General features: G+C 44.2%; 1 protein-coding gene across 1 annotated transcript in view; it reads right to left on the bottom strand.

The window, feature by feature from the left end:
* The window catches only part of PM20D1 (peptidase M20 domain containing 1), a 189,067-nt gene that overhangs the window by 102,326 nt on the left and 68,675 nt on the right, over positions 1-18,066 (bottom strand). Inside the window, exons 4-6 of the mRNA XM_077295146.1 lie at positions 17,147-17,233; positions 16,495-16,628; positions 2,761-2,880 (exon numbers count right to left, since the gene is read on the bottom strand). Of these exons, the coding sequence (XP_077151261.1) occupies positions 2,761-2,880; positions 16,495-16,628; positions 17,147-17,233 (341 nt within the window). The remainder of the gene's footprint in view (positions 1-2,760; positions 2,881-16,494; positions 16,629-17,146; positions 17,234-18,066) is intronic.

An 18,066-nucleotide genomic window follows, 5' to 3' on the forward strand; every position in this document is an offset into this window, starting at 1 on the left:
ACATAAGGATGAATGACCTCGGGGAGATCAAAACATCCAACACTGCGGAGACACCATCACGTGTTTCTCAACGCAGTGATCCAGAACACTGCCCCCATCCCTAAAGGGAAATATGCAAATGCATGTAGAAAAGCTGCGGAGACACCATCACGTGTTTCTCAACGCAAGCAATGAATAGTTTCCTACTCCACACTGATGAAGGGCAAATACCCCGAAACAGCTGTCTGTGGATGGATACCATGTTTTGGCATAGGTGGTTTTCCTTTATTGGATGCTGCCCTTCCCGTGGTTGATCCTTCCCGGTGAAAGACCTGGCTATTCATTGCTTGCGTTGAGAAACACGTGATGGTGTCTCCGCAGCTTTTCTACATACGGAAGCTAGGTGAGAAAAAAAACACACTCGCATTGCTCTTACTCGCATTGTTCCTACTTTTCAGGATGAAAATCTGAGCTATTTTGAATACACAGATGTGAGCAGACCCTAAAATGTACAGAAAAGAAAAATGCAATGATTTGGAAATCTCTTATAGCTATATTTGATTCGCAACAGAACAAAAAATGTGAAAACACAAACTGATTTAGAAATAGATGGTAGCAACATATCTCAAAGAAAGTTTGGATATGGTTAACAAAAGGCTGGAAAAGAGATGGTACTAATGAAAAACAGGTTTAGGCTCAATTTTAAATTATGTTATATGACAGTGTATAAAAAGAGGATGTGAGAGAGTCAGAGTCTCTCAGAAGCAAAGATGGTCACAAGTTCACCAATCTGAACAACTGAGTCTAAAAATGTGGAACAATTTCACAACAATGTTCCTCAGGGTAAAATTGTAATGACTATGCATATCTCACCATTTACAGAACATAATATCATCAAAAGAGTCAGAGAATCTGGAGAAATTTAAGTGCGCAAGGCCGATTGTCAATATTGGATACTCGTGATCTACGGGCCCTCAGGCGGCACCGCATTAAAAAACAGGCATGATTCATTCCTGCACATGACTGCACTTTTTAAAAATCATTGTCTGTGAACACAATTTGGTGTGAAGTCCACAAATGCAAGTTAAACCTTTATTATGCTAAAGCTAATTTGAAAGTGATTGAGGCAAAATGGAAAACTGTTCTGTGGTCAGATTATTAACAATTTCAAATTCTTTATGGAAGCCACAGATACCATGTCCTGCAGCCTCAAGAGAAGAAAAATGTGTTACCAGTTGTGAGATAGTGACCCCTGTTACAGCTAGGGGGCGCTGTTTGTTCTCCCCAGGATGCGCACAGAGGCGTATTGAGGCCATGAGGGGGTGTTGTAGTCGCAGGTGTGGCTGTGATTACAATTGTTAAAAGCCCTGTAGTATAGAGAGGTACTAGATTTGAGTCTGCGGAGTCTCAGGTGTGTCAGTTCCAGAGTGAAGCCTGACAACCCACAGCATACACAGTGGTGCTGCTGTCCACGATGAATGGTCACGGATGTGGACAGGTCTTGTGCCTGGAGGTGAACCGGAGGTAGACTGTCCTATGCCCGAAGGAAGGACCAGCGTGTGCCACAGCTGCAGACAGGAGGATGTCAAGGTCTGTGTAAGGCTGTGAGTAGAGACTGTAATACAGCGGTGCAGGACACCCATGGAACTAGTCAAGGGAGGACTAGCATATGTAGTGACTGCAATATAATGGATGCTGTAATTAACTGGTGTGAACTGAACACTGAAGTTATGTGCATTTAAGTTATATGCTTGGAACCTTTTCTGTGTGAAGATAATGCATTAAAGAGACATTTATGTTTGAACTTTGTGGGTCACTGCCTCTTCACTGCTACTGGTGCTTTACACAGTGCACTGTTTAGAAGCCTTCATCTCTGATGGTATGGGGATGCATCAGTGCCTCTGGCTTGCACATCTTTAAAGACACTATCAATAATGAGCAAATGAAAAATGTCTGGTCTTCTCACTACCCAGACATTTAGACTGTTGTAAAAAGAAGAAGGGATGCTAAACAATGGTTTACATGACCCTGTCCCAACATTTTTGAGATGTATTGCTGCCATCAATATCTAAATGAAGATAAATATGGAAAAATGTCTAACTTAAAACTTCTGTTTTTTATTCTATGTTCTGAATAAAATATGATTGTCTCACTTTTCACAGTGTCTCAATTTTTGGGGAATTTGGGTTGTAGGAAGTAAAAGAATCTGATTGAAGACAATACACTGAAGTGACAACGTCTAGCAGGCTTATAGTTAGGCCTCATTCACATGTCTGTATTTAAACATGTACGTGAAAAAAAGGTACCAGTGTCATCAGTGCTTTGCATCCGTGTGTGTTTTTAGTGTCATCAGTGTTTTTACCATCAGTGTGTCATCAGTCTGTCCATTTTTACCATCAATGTGTTCGTTTTTACCATCAGTGTCTCCGTTTTCACCATCAGTATCACATCTGTGTGTCCATTTTTACCATCAGTGTGGTCATCAGTGGTTTTCACAGATGGATAAATAAATTATTAAGCTTTTCATATACTTTGCAATGTTAAATAGGTACAGCACACAGATGCTGTCCGAGTGCTGTACGCGTTTTTCAGAGACCCATAGATTTGTATTGGCCTTTGTCATCTCTGTTGACAGAAAAAAAAACAGACATGTCTCCATGTATTTTGCATAAACACACAGCTAATGAAAAAATGTGAAAAAAGGGCACAACATGTATGTGTAACACAGAGGTTTGAATCAGGCCTAAAACTGTCATCCTTGTAGCGTATACTAGTTATTACCTGGACACAGCTGCTGCAAGGATCCCTATGCTAGTCTCAGAAGGAGGCATTGATGAATGTCCTGGAGGCTGGTTTACAGTCAAGTTCAAAGTGATGGATCCTTTCTCAGTGGTACCGACTCTATAATTGAGAAAACAAGGTTGTCATTCTTTTTTTTTACAATTTATCAAATAAACATCACTCCATGCATAGTTACCTCATGCCATTCAGTAAATAAAAAGGCGTTTTTTTTTTTTTTTAAAGCATCACAATTAGTGTTGAGCGATACCGTCCATCGGTATCAGAAAGTATCGGCCGATACCGGCAAAGTATCGGATCCAATCCGATACCGATACCCGATACCAATACAAGTCAATGGGACTCAAGTATCAGACGGTATCCCTGATGGTTCCCAGGGTCTGAAGGAGAGGAAACTCTCCTTCAGGCCCTGGGATCCATATTAATGTGTAAAAGAAAGAATTAAAATAAAAAATATTGCTATACTCACCTCTCCGACGCAGCCTGGACCTCACCGAGGGAACCGGCAGCGTTGTTTGCTTAAAATTCGCGCGTTTACTTCCTTACGTGAAGTCCCGGCTTGTGATTGGTCGCGTGCCGCCCATGTGGCCGCGACGCGACCAATCACGGCAAGCCGTGACGTAATTTCAGGTCCTTCAGGATTTTAAAATTACGTTCTGGCTTGTGATTGGTCGCGTCACGGTCACATGGGCGACGCGACCAATCACAAGCCGTGACGTCACGGGAGGCTGGACACGCGCGCATTTTAAAATGCGCGCGTGTCCAGCCTCCCGTGACGTCATGGCTTGTGATTGGTCGCGTCGCGTCGCGACCAATCATAAGCCAGAACGTAATTTTAAAATCCTGAAGGACCTGAAATTACGTCACGGCTTGCGGTGATTGGTCGCGTCGCGGCCACATGGGCGACGCGACCAATCACAAGCCGGGACGTCACGGGAGGCAGGACACGCGCGCATTTTAAAATGCACGCGTGTCCAGCCTCCCGTGACGTCACGGCTTGAGATTGGTCGCGTCGCCCATGTGAACGCGACGCGACCAATCATAAGCCAGAACGTAATTTTAAAATCCTGAAGGACCTGAAATTACGTCACGGCTTGCCGTGATTGGTCGCGTCGCAGCCACATGGGCGACGCGACCAATCACAAGCCGGGACGTCACGGGAGGCAGGACACGCACGCATTTTAAAATGCGCGCGTGTCCAGCCTCCTGTGACGTCACGGCTTGTGATTGGTCGCGTCGCCCATGTGACCGCGACGCGACCAATCACAAGCCAGAACGTAATTTTAAAATCCTGAAGGACCTGAAATTACGTCACGGCTTGCTGTGATTGGTCGCGTCGCGGCCACATGGGCGGCACGCGACCAATCACAAGCTGGGACTTCACGTAAGGAAGTAAACGCGCGAATTTTAAGCAAACAACGCTGCCGGTTCCCTCGGTGAGGTCCAGGCTGCGTCGGAGAGGTGAGTATAGCAATATTTTTTATTTTAATTCTCTCTTTTACACATTTTTACATTAATGTTGTTTCGATACCGATACCCGATACCACAAAAGTATCGGATCTCGGTATCGGAATTCCGATACCCGCAAGTATCGGCCAATACCCGATACTTGCGGTATCGGAATGCTCAACACTAATCACAATATGTACAAGTAAGCTGAGCAGCAGTACTCAATGTCAAGCAGCAGCTGCAAAAACAAACAAGATTTTAGGTTATATAAAAAGAGAGATAAAATCACACGATCCCAACGTATTATTACCCCTTTATAAATCACTGGTGAGGCCACATCTAGAATATGGGATCCAGTTTTGGGCTCCACATTCTAAAAAGGATATTCAGAAGTTAAGGTACCGTCACATTAAGCGACGCTGCAGCGATAGCGACAACGATGGCGATCGCTGCAGCGTCGCTGTTTGATCGCTGGAGAGCTGTCACACAGACCGCTCTCCAGCGACCAACGATGCCGAGGTCCCCGGGTAACCAGGGTAAACATCGGGTTGCTAAGCGCAGGGCCGCGCTTAGTAACCCGATGTTTACCCTGGTTACCAGCGTAAAAGTAAAAAAAACAAACAGTACATACTCACCTGCGCGTCCCCCAGCGTCTGCTTCCTGACACTGACTGAGCTCCGGCCCTAACAGCAGAGCGGTGACGTCACCGCTCTGCTTTCACTTTCACTTTAGGGCCGGCGATCAGTGAGAGCAGGAAGCGGACGGCAGGGGACGCGCAGGTGAGCATGTACTGTTTGTTTTTTTTACTTTTACGCTGGTAACCAGGGTAAACATCGGGTTACTAAGCGCGGCCCTGCGCTTAGTAACCCGATGTTTACCCTGGTTACCAGTGTAAAATATCGCTGGTATCGTTGCTTTTGGTGTCAAACACAACGATACACGGCGATCGGACGACCAAATAAAGTTCTGGACTTTATTCAGCGACCAGCGACATCACAGCAGGATCCTGATCGCTGCTGCGTGTCAAACGAAACGATATCGCTAGCGAGGACGCTGCAACGTCACGGATCGCTAGCGATATCGTTTAGTGTGACGGTACCTTTAGAATCAGTTCAACGACGGGCAACTAGATTATTTCAAAGGATGGAAGGCCTCTCATATGAGGAGAGGTTGGAAAAGTTGGGCTTGTTTAGTTTACAAAAAAGATGCCTCAGAGGGGATTTAATTTACATGTATAAATATGTGTGGCCAGTACAAAACACTGGCACATGACTTCCTCCTTCCAAGGACTGTCCTGAGGACTAGGAGGAACTTATTATGGGTGGAAGAAAGGCGATTCCGACAGTTAAACAGGAAAGGGTTCTTTACAGTTAGAGCAGTCAGATTGTGGAATGCCCTACCACAAGAGGTAGTAATGGCAGACACTACAACAGCTATTAAAGAAGGGCTGGACGATTTCCTTGATACACATAACATTGCGGGTTATAGCTAGATTAGTGAAGAAATGTACACTTGGTGGAGAAAGGTTGAACTTGATGGACCAAGGTCTTTATTCAACCTACGTAACTATGTTTTTAAAAATAAAAAATCTTACAATTTTCACACTGACCACTAGGGCCCTTTTAAGACTCATACTTCAAAAGTAAGTATGAGTCTTAAAAGGGCCCTAATGGTCAGTGTGAAAATTGCAAGATTTTTTATTATATTTTAGGAAACAAAATAGACATAGCAACAATGGTCAGACCCTGACCATATTTTTTGTATTGAAGCATCTAATGAGCTTGTGCAAAGGCCTTTGTGAAGAGAAGGGGAGCAGGGTCAGCTGTGAAAGCATCTATTGTGATTGGTGGATCCCGTGTTATCGGCTGTGTATGAAGACGTTACCTTTCATTTTAAGGCCATGTGCACACGTTGCGGATTAGGTTTAGGAATTTTTGGTGCGGATTCTGCATCTCTTGGCAGAAAACGCAGGTGCGGATTTGATGCGTTTTTTGTGTGGATTTTTTGCAGATTTACTGCGTTTTTTACCCCTGTGGATTTCTATAATGCAATTGGTACAAAAACACTGCAGATCCGCAAAAAAGAAGTGACATGCTATTTCTTTTAATCCGCAGCCTTTCCGCATGGAATTTTCCGCACCATTAGCACAGCATTTTTTTTTTTCCTATTGATTTATATTGTACTGTAAATCACTTGCGGATCTGCAGCGTTTCTGCACCACAAAAAACGCTGCGGATCTACTGGAAATCCGCAACGTGTGCACATACCCTATGGCTATGTGCAAATAGTGAGTCTTTCATGCATTTTCGCAGCGTTTTTTCCATGCGGAAATGGGCCAAAAACGCTATGGAATACTTATGCAAGCTAACGACAATCCTGAAGTGTTGTGCACATGATCAGTAAATTTCCTTAAGTATTTGCAGTGCATCTTTTCTGCAGCATGTCAATTCTTTGTGCGTTTCTGCAGCATTTTTCACCCATTGACTTCAATTGAGTCAGTCAAATCCGCAGCAAAAACGCAGGTATAAAAATCTTTGCGGATTTGCTGAGTTTTTTTTGTGTTTTTCTGTCTTCCTATGGTGTTTCCCACGCTGTTATCTGTGTGATAGCATGGGAAACACTGGCGCTGTAGTTCTTATCGGCGGTAACGCTACCGCTGGAAGACAGTTGGTCAGAGAGCTGCGGGATCATGCTGTCAAATGTCAGCGCGACTCGGCAGCTGTGACTGTCACCCGCGGTAACACTACCGCCGGTACTGTAGGGCACAGCACTGTGGGATCATGCTGTCAGATGTCAGCATGACGACGCAGCTGTGATTGCGACCCGCGGTAACACTAACGCACACTGTCGGTCAGAGCTGCGGGGTCATGCTGTCAGATGTCAGCGTGACCCCTCAGCTGTGACTGTGAATCGCAGGCGTGGGCTGATGAGACTACTGCTCTCATCGGACTACGTCTGTTGTCACTGATAACAGTGACAGCAGATGCCGCTGATGGGAGACAGTTTCCTCAGCCGGCGCCTGAGCTCACAGTTAAAAAAAAATAAAAATAAAAATATTTAAATTAAAATTACATACACATTGAAATAAAAGTAAAAAACCCATTTGTAAGAGTTTTACTCACTAGGGTGCGACGGGAGGAGAACAGGAGGCTCGTTCCTTTAAAGGTTCCTAGGGGTTTATTGCTTCATAAACCCCAGAAGCACAAACAGAAAATAAACAGCCTTTAGATCAGGTAAAACAAAGTAACAATGTCCTGCTCCTACACAGACATCTGAGGCGTCTGTTTGGAGTATAAACTTTTTCTTAAAGTCAGGGGCTACCAGAACTGGTTGCTTACACAGAGCCCCTTTCATTTCGTCTCTGCCTCTTCAGACCATTTGACCATTACCGATTTCATCCCCTTAAGGAGGTCAGTCGGGGGCGCGGCCATCAGTTCGGGATGAACCTCCTGTAGTATCCCATGATCCCCAGGAAGGCTTTAATTTATTCATTGGACAGCGGTCTCAGCCATGTTTGAATTACATCTACTTTACTGATTTGGGGATTGATCTCGCCTCAACCCACTACATATCCCAGGTATTTAGCTTCTTCTTTCCCCAAGACACACCTCTTCGAATTTATTGAAAACCCCGCCTTCCTTAGAGCATCAAACATTGCTTGGACCTGTTCCAGATGACTCTCCCAGTCCCGGCTAAAGATAACAATATTGTTCAGGTAAGTGCAGCGCCCCAGAGTCCTGGTCGTTGCAGTACTGTGGCTCCGCCACTCTAGGGAGCTATGGTGCTTCTGATGGCACTGAAGGAGTTCATCTGATCAGGTATCACAGACACCAATACATTTCACAACCGGGCCTCCGGGGGGAGCTAAGGGTTCTATTCACTAGGCCACTCCCCACCATGGTGGGTAAACTGGGGGTCAGGCAGGAAGTTAGATCAGAAAGCTGACTGGGTTGGAACCAGGCAACACCTTGTGGCAGAGGGTGTTGTGGGGGAAGATACAGTAGGGTCTCTGTCAGGGGTGGGATCCTGACAGAGGCTTGGCAACTTGAACGAACGTAACGGGACCGTGCCTGCTCAGGATAGCGGCGGTGCCCAAGGAAGGATTAGAAGCGAGATAGATTGTGCTGAGTGAGAAACGAGATCAAGCAAAAGGAGAAATACCAGTAGGAGTCGTGCTGTAAGACCGAAGCAACATCCTACTGAGGCGCACTACCGGTGGCCGGAACGCCGAGGGAATATCATAACATTCAGCTTCAAGCAATACTCCAAACAGCGGCAGGACAGTCAGTCTAAGGCGGGCTGTCTAACTTTAATCACCTATGCAGTCTTGGGGGGCAACTTGTGGAGAGGGGCGACTCTAGGGTCCCGGAAGAGCTCCGAGCCTACCCGTCAAACGGGTGCCGTCCCAACCAGAACACCAGGGAGGGATGGAGGATTAGCAGAACATCATCTAATCGAGTTGTGAGGGAACTTAAGAAACAGACACAACAGTTGTGGGGACTTTCTGTAAGCACAGCAGGGAAGGACCACAACACCTAGCGCTAGCAGGAAGGCACAGATTTCCACCTGCTAAGAGAACTCTGGAAGTGCCATTGGGCCGGCCAGACTTGCGCAGCCTGGTTATCCGGATTCCGGACTGAGGACCCAGAAATCTTCAGTAAAGAGGTAAAGAGACTGCAACCTGGTGTCCTCGTTATTTACTGCACCGCACCACCACAGCCTCACCACCACTATCATCATCCATCATATCTATCACTGTACGCCCCTCGGCAGGGTCATCGGACCGGGCCTAGCCACCGTGACAACCCCAGAGCAGAGACTCAGAGGCCCGGTACCGGGTACCCCTCGGCCCTGCGGCAGTGGGGGCGCTACATATGCAGCGGCATATTGCTTATGGGGTGCAAGGATTCTATCCCTAGCTCTCTGGAAGGTCGCCGGAGCCCCCTGGAGTCCAAAGTTCATCCGAACATACTGGAAGCATCCGTCCGGCGTAGAAAACGCAGTCTTCTCCTTGGCTTCCTGTGCCATGGGGATCTGCCAATATCCCTTCGTCAAATCCAAGGTACCTTGCGGGTCCAAGTCTCTCGACTAGCTCATCAACGAGTGATATGGGATATGCGTCGAACTTGGAGACCTCATTCAACTTCCAATAGTCGTTGCAGAACCTCCATTCACCATCGGGCTTTGGGAAAAGGACAATTGGGTTCGACCAACTGCTCCTGGACTCCTCAATGACCCCGAGTTTTAACATGCGCTCCACCTCCTTGGAGATCATTTCTCGATGGGCGTCCGGAATCCGATAAGGCTTCACGTTTACGCGCACATGTGGCTCCATCAGAACTTCGTGTTGTATGACCTTTGTGCACTTCGGCAATTCTGAGAACAGGTCCCTGTTCTTCAGGAGCAACTCCCGCCACTGCTGTTTCTGGGCCTTCGACTGAGTCTCTGCTATGGCAACAACTCCAACCTTGCCTTCTGGGTTGCCCAGCAAGCACAGAGTTTCAGCCAGCTCTCTGTCTTAAAATGGCTTGACGAGGTTAACATGGTTGACCTCATATGTTTTCCGTGTTCCTGGTAGACGAATCTTCGCCACCTCATACGGCCCTTGCTATTTGGCCAAGAACTTGCTCTCCATCGTAGGAATGAGCACAAGCACTCGGTCTCCCGGATTGAACTGCCTCACTCTGTCTGACCAGTTTTAGACCCTGCCCTGAGCTTCTTGTGCCTGGAGGAGCTGTTATTTTACGATGGGTATCAGCTTTGCACTCCTCTGCAAAATCATTGCCATGTGCTCAATAACGCTTCTGTGGGGCGTGACTTCAGGTTTCCTCAGCTATATCCAGGAGACCTCGTGGATGTCAGCCATACAGAAGTTCGAATGGTGAGAACCCTGTGAAGGTCAGTGGAACCTCACAGATGGAGAACAACAGATACGGTAAGAGACAGTCCCAGTCTCTACCGTCCTTTTCTACGGCTTTCCTCAGCATGCTCTTCAGTGTTTTATTGAACCTTTCGACAAGGCCATCTGTCTGAGGATGGTACACTGAAGTCCTCAACTGGGAGATTTGCAGGACCTTGCATAACTCCCTCATCACCTTTACTCATAAAAGGTGTTCCCTGGTAGGTCAGGATCTCCTTTGGTAAAACTGTCCCGGAAAAGACATGGACCAATTTGAGGGCTATACTTTTTGAGGAGGAATTTATAGGGGAATTGCTTCAGGGAAGCATGAGGCATAGTCCAGGATGACCCAGGGGACCGACCAAGTCCATAGCAATTCTCTTGAATGGCACTTCAATAATGGGCAGTGGCACGAGGGGACTCCGAAAGTGAGAGGTGGGGGCAGTTAACTGACACGTAGGACAGGACCTGCAATAGTTTAATATTTCCCGTGACACCCAGGCCAATAGAACCTCTGCACAATCCGTTCCTGCGTTATTTCCACTCTCAGACGTCCCCCCAAGATGTGTGAATGGGCCATGTCCAACATCTTCTGTCTATAGGGGCCCGACACTATTAACTGTTCCACCAGCTCACTTTCGTGACCCGATACAACTCCCCACTCATAAAATAGGGAAACCTTGTGTCAGCCCCCGACTCCTGTGCAACCCCATTAATGACAGTGACATTATTAAAGGCTTCTTTCAGAGTAGGGTCCCTATGTTGGGCAGTCCCAAAATTCTCACCGGAATTCATCAGCTCTGGTGCTCTCACATACGGCACCGCTGCATGAGAACTTTCCCACGCAGCAGTGGTGCCGTAAGGGAGATCACCGAAGCTGATGAACTCCGGTAAACTCTCGCACGGCAGCTCAGTGATACACTGTGGGAGCGATTACCTCCTGTCGGTGTATCGCCGGCTGTTGTTGAGAACAGTCACATCGTGGGACGTTATGGATTATCTTCTCAGCGGACAGATGAGGAATATTGTGGTTTATTATTTTCATGTTGTTGCAGGAGACGTTGGCGTCGGTGGATTAGGCATTCGGTAACTATGGTTTAATTAAGATTATTAAAGGAGTCTGTTTTATTATTTCAAATAAAGGACTTTATTCTGGATGTCTGTGTTTTTATACAATATCACTATGGGGTTAGTAATGGATAGGTGCTTTATATAGGATTGGAGTGTCTTATGCAGTACTGATATTCAAGAATGGCAAGAAGGCAGAGCAGTGCAAATAGCGTTCGATAAGTTGGATGACATCGGTGTTCAACAATTTTGAGGGCATTATAAGAGGTCACCTGTAAAAATATATTGCAGTGAATTATTAATATAATATCTGACAGCCAGCACAGATTCATGAAAGACAAGTTGTATCTAACCAAGATGCTACCTGACTATGAGGCAGTAAGTGTAGATCTGGATGTTGGTTATGCAGCTGATGTGATACATCTGGATTTTGCAAAATCATTTGATACGGTATTACATCACAGCCTTCTACTGAACCTCCAGCATTCCAGAGAAAACAAAAGTTGAAATGGCCAGCCGGGGACCATGTGGCTCGGGTGACTAGTCTATTCCAAAAGGCTGGTTTTCAGCAGCTTTTCCCTGTCTTGCTTCCCTTGAGATACAGGTCTCTACCTATGTGGTCCACAGACAGCTTTTTCAGTATATGGCTTTACTCTGAATTGCCAATTCAAAGTAAAATTTACCTAGTTGGAAACACAAAGCAAGTGTCTTATTCAAGACTCCTGTGGTGAAGGCAGCATGAATCAACTTCCCTTTAAGAAGGGGTAGTCTAATGGTGAACAACCCCTTTAAATTATGTACATCAATCTAGATTTCTCTGTGATTACAGTTCACCTCAACTTCTAATTCAAGTTAATGGGACTGAGCTGCAGCACCAGATACAGCCACTATCAAAATGATTGTGGTGTTTTTATGACCTCCCAAGTTGCACTGTGACAAAATATGCATAATACAGCCATGTTCACCCTGCTGATCTCACAGCACAGGTCCCGTAGCAGTACCCACAAGATCAATATTACAAAAACGATGTACAGTTTCATCTTTGGTTAGTAAGAAGTTTGTCACTGACTTAATTTGATTGGAGAATGATAACTTTTTTTAAAAAATAATTTGTTAATGGACAATGAGAATATTGACAAACTAAGACAATTTTCTTCTACAACAGTTAGTTAATATTTACTGGAAACTTATCAGTTTAAAAGAAAAGATTAAGATTCTTCTTGAGATTTTATAATGTCAAAGTCCAGAAAGTTGCTGAAGAGTAAACTATAAGGACCAGATTCATTATTGCATGTAACAACAACACCCCCGCGCCAACCAGTCTGGGCGCGAGCGTGACATTGCATTTGAGGCCTTTTCTGTCCATTTTTTGGCATTTTTCTCCTGTTTTTCATTTGCGCCTTTCTTAATGCCTATTTTACATGTTGGCTTTTTTTTTTATGTTCTGCATTGTGCATGGGGCTTTCAGATATTTTAGCTGCCAATGTCAATTTATTTTTTCCCACAAATTTACTCCCGTCTCCCCTGTTGAAGGGACTTCTGTGAAGCAGTTGGGGGTTCATAGTGCTCACCACACATCTAGATAAGCTCTTTGGGGGTCTAGTTTCCAAAACAGGGTCACATGTGGGGGGTTTCTACTGTTTAGGTACATCAGGAGCTCTGCAAATGCAACATGACACCCGCAGACCATCCCATCAAAGTCTGCATTCCAAGCGGCGCTCCTTCCCTTCCGAGCCCCGATGGGTACCCAATCAGTGCCCCCCCAGATATGGGGTATAAGCATACTCAGGACAAACTGGTCAACAGATTTTGGGGTCCAATGTCTCCTGATAGCCTTGAGAAAATAAAAAATTGTAGGCTAAAAAATCATTTTTGAGGAGAAAAAAAAGGATTTTTTATTTTTACGGCTCTACTTTATAAATTTCTGTGAAGCACTTGGGGGTTTAAAGTGCTCACCACACATCTAGATAAGTTCCTTAAGGGGTCTAGTTTCCAAAATGGGGTCACTTGTGGGGGGTTTCTACTGTTTAGGCACATCAGGGGCTCTCTAAACGTGACATGGCATCGGATCTCAATTCCAGCCAATTCTGCATTGAAAAAGTCAAACGGCGCTCCTTCTCTTCCAAGCTCTGCAGTGCGCCCAAACAGTGGTTTACCCCCACATATGGGGTATCGACGTACTCAGGAGAAATTGCACAACAACTTTTGTGGTCTATTTTCTCCTGTTACCCTTGTGAAAATAAGAATTTGTGGGCGAAAAGATCATTTTTGTGTAAACAAAAGCGATTTTTTATTTTCACGGCTCTACGTTATAAACTTCTGTGAAGCACTTGGGGGTTCAAAGTGCTCACCGCACATCTACATAAGTTCCTTAAGGGGTCTAGTTTCCAAAATGGTGTCACTTGTGGAGTGTTTCCACTGTTTAGGCACATCAGGGGCTCTCTAAACGTGACATGGCATCCGATCTCAATTCCAGCCAATTCTGCATTGAAAAAGTCAAACGGCGCTCCTTCTCTTCCAAGCTCTGCGGTGCGCCCAAACAGTGGTTTACCCCCACATATGGGGTATCGGCGTACTCAGGAGAAATTGCACAACAAAATTTATGGTTAAATTTCTGTTTTTACACTTGTGAAAATAAAAAAAAATGGTTCTGAAGTAAAATGTTTGCAAAAAAAAAGTTAAATGTTCATTTTTTCCACATTGTTTCAGTTCCTGTGAAGCACATAAAGGGTTAATAAACTTCTTGAATGTGGTTTTGAGCACCTTGAGGGGTGCAGTTTTTAGAATGGTGTCACACTTGGTTATTTTCTATCATATAGACCCCTCAAAATAACTTCAAATGTGATGTGGTCCCTAAAAAAAATGGTGTTGTAAAAATGAGAAATTGCTGGTCAACTTTAAACCCTTATAACTCCCTAACAAAAAAAAAAATGTTGTTTCCAAAATTGTGCTGATGTAAAGTAGAAATGTGGGAAATGTTATTTATTAACTATTTTTTGTGTCATATCTCTCTGATTTAAGGGTATAAAAATACAAAGTTTGAAAATTGCAAAATTTTAAAAATTTTCACCATATTTCAATTTTTTTCATAAATAATCGCAAGTAATATCGAAGAAATATTACCACTAACATGAAGTACAATATGTCACGAAAAAATAATCAGCGGGATCTGTTAAGGCCTCTTTCACACTTCAGTTGTTTGGCGTCAGTCTAAAACCGTCATTTTCCTCAAAAAACGGATCCGTTTTTTTTTTTCGACGGATCCGTTTTTTTCCCCATAGACTTGCATTAGCGACGGATTGTGACGGATGGTCGTCCGTTCCATCCGTCATGCGACGGATCCGTCAAAATTTAGCGGACGTCATCTAGACATTGACGGTCATTGCAACGTTTTTTGTCTCCGTTGAAATGACGGATCGCGACGGATCCGTCGCGTCCGTCATTCCATAGAATGGCCACCTATGGGCGACGGATCCGTCGCAACCGTTATTTCGACGGATCCGTCGCCCCAATCCGTTTTTTTCAATTTTTTTCAATTGCGCATGCTCCAAAATGTATATACAACCCCCGAGTAACGGATCCGTCAAAAAAACGGATCCGTTACATCCGTTTTTCCAACAATTGTGACGGATCCGTCACTTTGTCGGAAGTGACTGACGCCAAATGACTGAAGTGTGAAAGAAGCCTAAAGAGTTTCAGAGTTATAACCTCATAAAGTGACAGTGGTCAGAATTAATTGGCTCGGTCATTAAGTACCAAATTGGCTCTATCACTAAGGGGTTAATAAAGAAGTTTTAAGGAATATTGCTGCAAGAGACTACTTTTCCAGTAGCGGATTTTCAACGTGATTTTTATCCTAGTGTGGAAAGAAAATTTTTGAAGACTTTGGCACAAAAGTCAATAAATACCACAAGATAAAAAGGTGACCTAAAAACCAGACAAATAGTTAATTGGGCCCTGAGGGTATGTGCACAAGTCAGGATTTCTTGCAGAAATTTCCTGAAGAAAACCGGAAATTTTCTGCAACAAATCCGCATTTTTTTTTTGCGTTTTTTCCCCGTTTTTTTCGCGGTTTTGTTAGCATTTTGCAAGCGTAATTAGCTTGCAGAATGCTAAAGTTTTCAAAGCGATCTGTAGCATCGCTTGGAAAACTGACTGACAGGTTGGTCACACTTGTCAAACATAGTGTTTGACAAGTGTGACCAACTTTTTACTATAGATGCTGCTTATGCAGCATCAATAGTAAAAAGATATCATGTTAAAAATAATAATAAAAAAAAAAATGGTTATACTCACCCTCTGCAGACAGCCGATCTCCTCAGCGGCGTCCGTTCCTATAGATGGTGTATGTGTGCAGGACCTTCCATGACGTCGCGGTCACATGAGCGGTCATGCGACCAATCACAAGACCGCGACGTCATCGCAGGTCCTTCACACACACCATCTATAGGAACGGAAGTGGCAGCATGCACCGCTGAGGCGGGAAGACTCCGGGGGCTATCGTAGGTGAGTATATGACTATTTTTTATTTTAATTCTTTTTTTTTTACCAATTATATGGTGCCCAGTCCGTGGAGGAGAGTCTCCTCTCCTCCACCCTGGGTACCAACCGCACATAATCTGCTTACTTCCCGCATGGTGTGCACAGCCCCGTGCGGGAAGTAAGCAGATCAATGCATTCCTAGGTGTGCGGAATGCCCGCAACTCCGCAAATTTAATGAACATGTTGCTTTTTTTTCCACGATGCGATTTTTTCGCGGAAAAAAATGCAACATTTGCACAAGAAATGCGGAATACACTGTAAATAATAGGAGGCATATGTAAGCATTTTTTTTCGCGTTTTTATAGCGAAAAAACGCGAAAAAAACGCGAAAAATACTGAACGTGTGCACATGGCCTTAATCTGCAACTCTGTGAGCAATAGCAATCTCAGTAGTAACACGTTTAAGGCCAGGTTCAGACGAGCGAAAGAAAATTAGTTCAATTTTCATCTAGAAAACGTGCACATTTTTTAGCCATGCTTTCTATTTACATTTTTTTGTATCCATGAGACATTCAGGTAGCAAACATTTTCATACATCGGCAGAAAATAAATACAGTTTCGTCTGTTAATAATTTGCATCTGTAAAAATCAGATACTATATGGATTATCCATATGGAATCCGATTTTATTTTTTTTGTCCCATAAATTTGTTGCACATTGCTCAGTGTGCGGTTACTGTGGTATATGATTTTAACTTGGATAATACACATTTGCACATTATGCTCATTTGGAACGAGACCTAAAAGAAAGTGACTTACAGAGCCACCGGCCTCTTGACTCCTTGAATTATTCCATCAAGGACTGCCAACCCTTCGTCCATCACAAACAGCAATTTCACTCCACGAGACTGGAGTTTCTCCACAATTTTCATTGCTCCTTTGTGCCCGGACACCTATGGAACACATTAGGTGTGGAAAATAAGAAAAGGGGTAAATAAAACTGAATTGATGCCACTTCATTCCAATACTGAGTATCTCTGGCAAAATGCACACAAGCAGGACATTTGCTTGAGTATTTGGTGAAGTTTTTACCTCAGGTAAGCCAAAACCAGGAATGGAACAATCAGAGGAAAAGTATAATAGAAACACGTCACCAACTCTGCATTTTTCACCCACCCTGGTTTTGACTTACAAATGCTAAGGTAACACACCAACCAAATACTGAACGTGGCCTTCGCGAACAATTTACTAGAGTTCGATTAGCATCACAGTCCCTGTTCCTTCAGGTGACCATAGAGTTACCACTAACCTCAAATACGGGTTTTGTATTTATCTACACACAACTTCTTTATGTGGGCTCACAGCAATAGAGTGTCTATGGCTGAGCTTTGTGTGTCAGATCGAGCCTGCAAATCCCTTCTATTTTCTGGAGCAGCAAAATGGAACCTTATATTTTTCACCTGGCACTTACCTCCTCATCATGTCCTAGTCCGATATAGAATGACCGTTTGGGTTTGTAGTCTCTTTTCAGCAGTAAATCAAGAGCTTGAAGAACTCCCTGGAGAATACACAAAACAGACCAAGATTACTTGGTCAGACTGATGACCAACATATGGAGCTTCAGAGTTCAGCTGTAATTGAGAAGGCCTAATGCTTTCCACAGCACTCCACTAATCAGGTCTTATAGTAGTGATAAAACTACTATGACTACCACTCAATAAAAGTATCATCACAACCCGCTTACATTTTGTGAAACATTAGTTAATAGCATCTCAGACTTTCAAAACAAGACTCTCTGAAGATTGCATTTTCATGTAATTATGTTAATACTATTACCATATTAAAGCAAGGTGTTGGAAACATCATTTTGTGGGAAAGTTTTTCAGCTGCAGGAACCGGAAGACTATTTCTGATTGCTGAAAAGATAAAACATAGCAGCAGGACAAATATGCAAAATTATCCCCCATCACCAGGATAGAGGATAACTTTTCAATTGCTGGTGGTCTGACAGTTGGACCCACACCAATCCTAGGAACTGAGCCTGTGTGAAGGAAGCGGTGGTTGATCATGTGCACTGCTGCAGCATTCATTCTTTTGAAAGTAGTGAAGACCAATTGAACACAGCTCTTGCATATGGACAGCACGGTGGCTCTGTGTTTTGCGTGCGTTTCCTCTTGGTTATCCGGTTTCCTCCCTTACTTTAAAGACATACTGATAAGGGATTTAGATTGTGAACCCCAGTGGGAAAAGTGATGACGATGTCTGTAAAGCACTGTGGAATATGAGAGCACTATATAAACAAAGAATAATAATAATAATTATTAGTGATGAACGAATATACTCGTTACTCGAGATTTCTCGAGCATGCTCGGGGGTCCTCCGAGTATTTTT

This window comes from Ranitomeya variabilis, chromosome 3, assembly GCF_051348905.1.
Source record: "Ranitomeya variabilis isolate aRanVar5 chromosome 3, aRanVar5.hap1, whole genome shotgun sequence".
Classification (NCBI taxonomy): Eukaryota; Metazoa; Chordata; class Amphibia; order Anura; family Dendrobatidae; genus Ranitomeya; species Ranitomeya variabilis.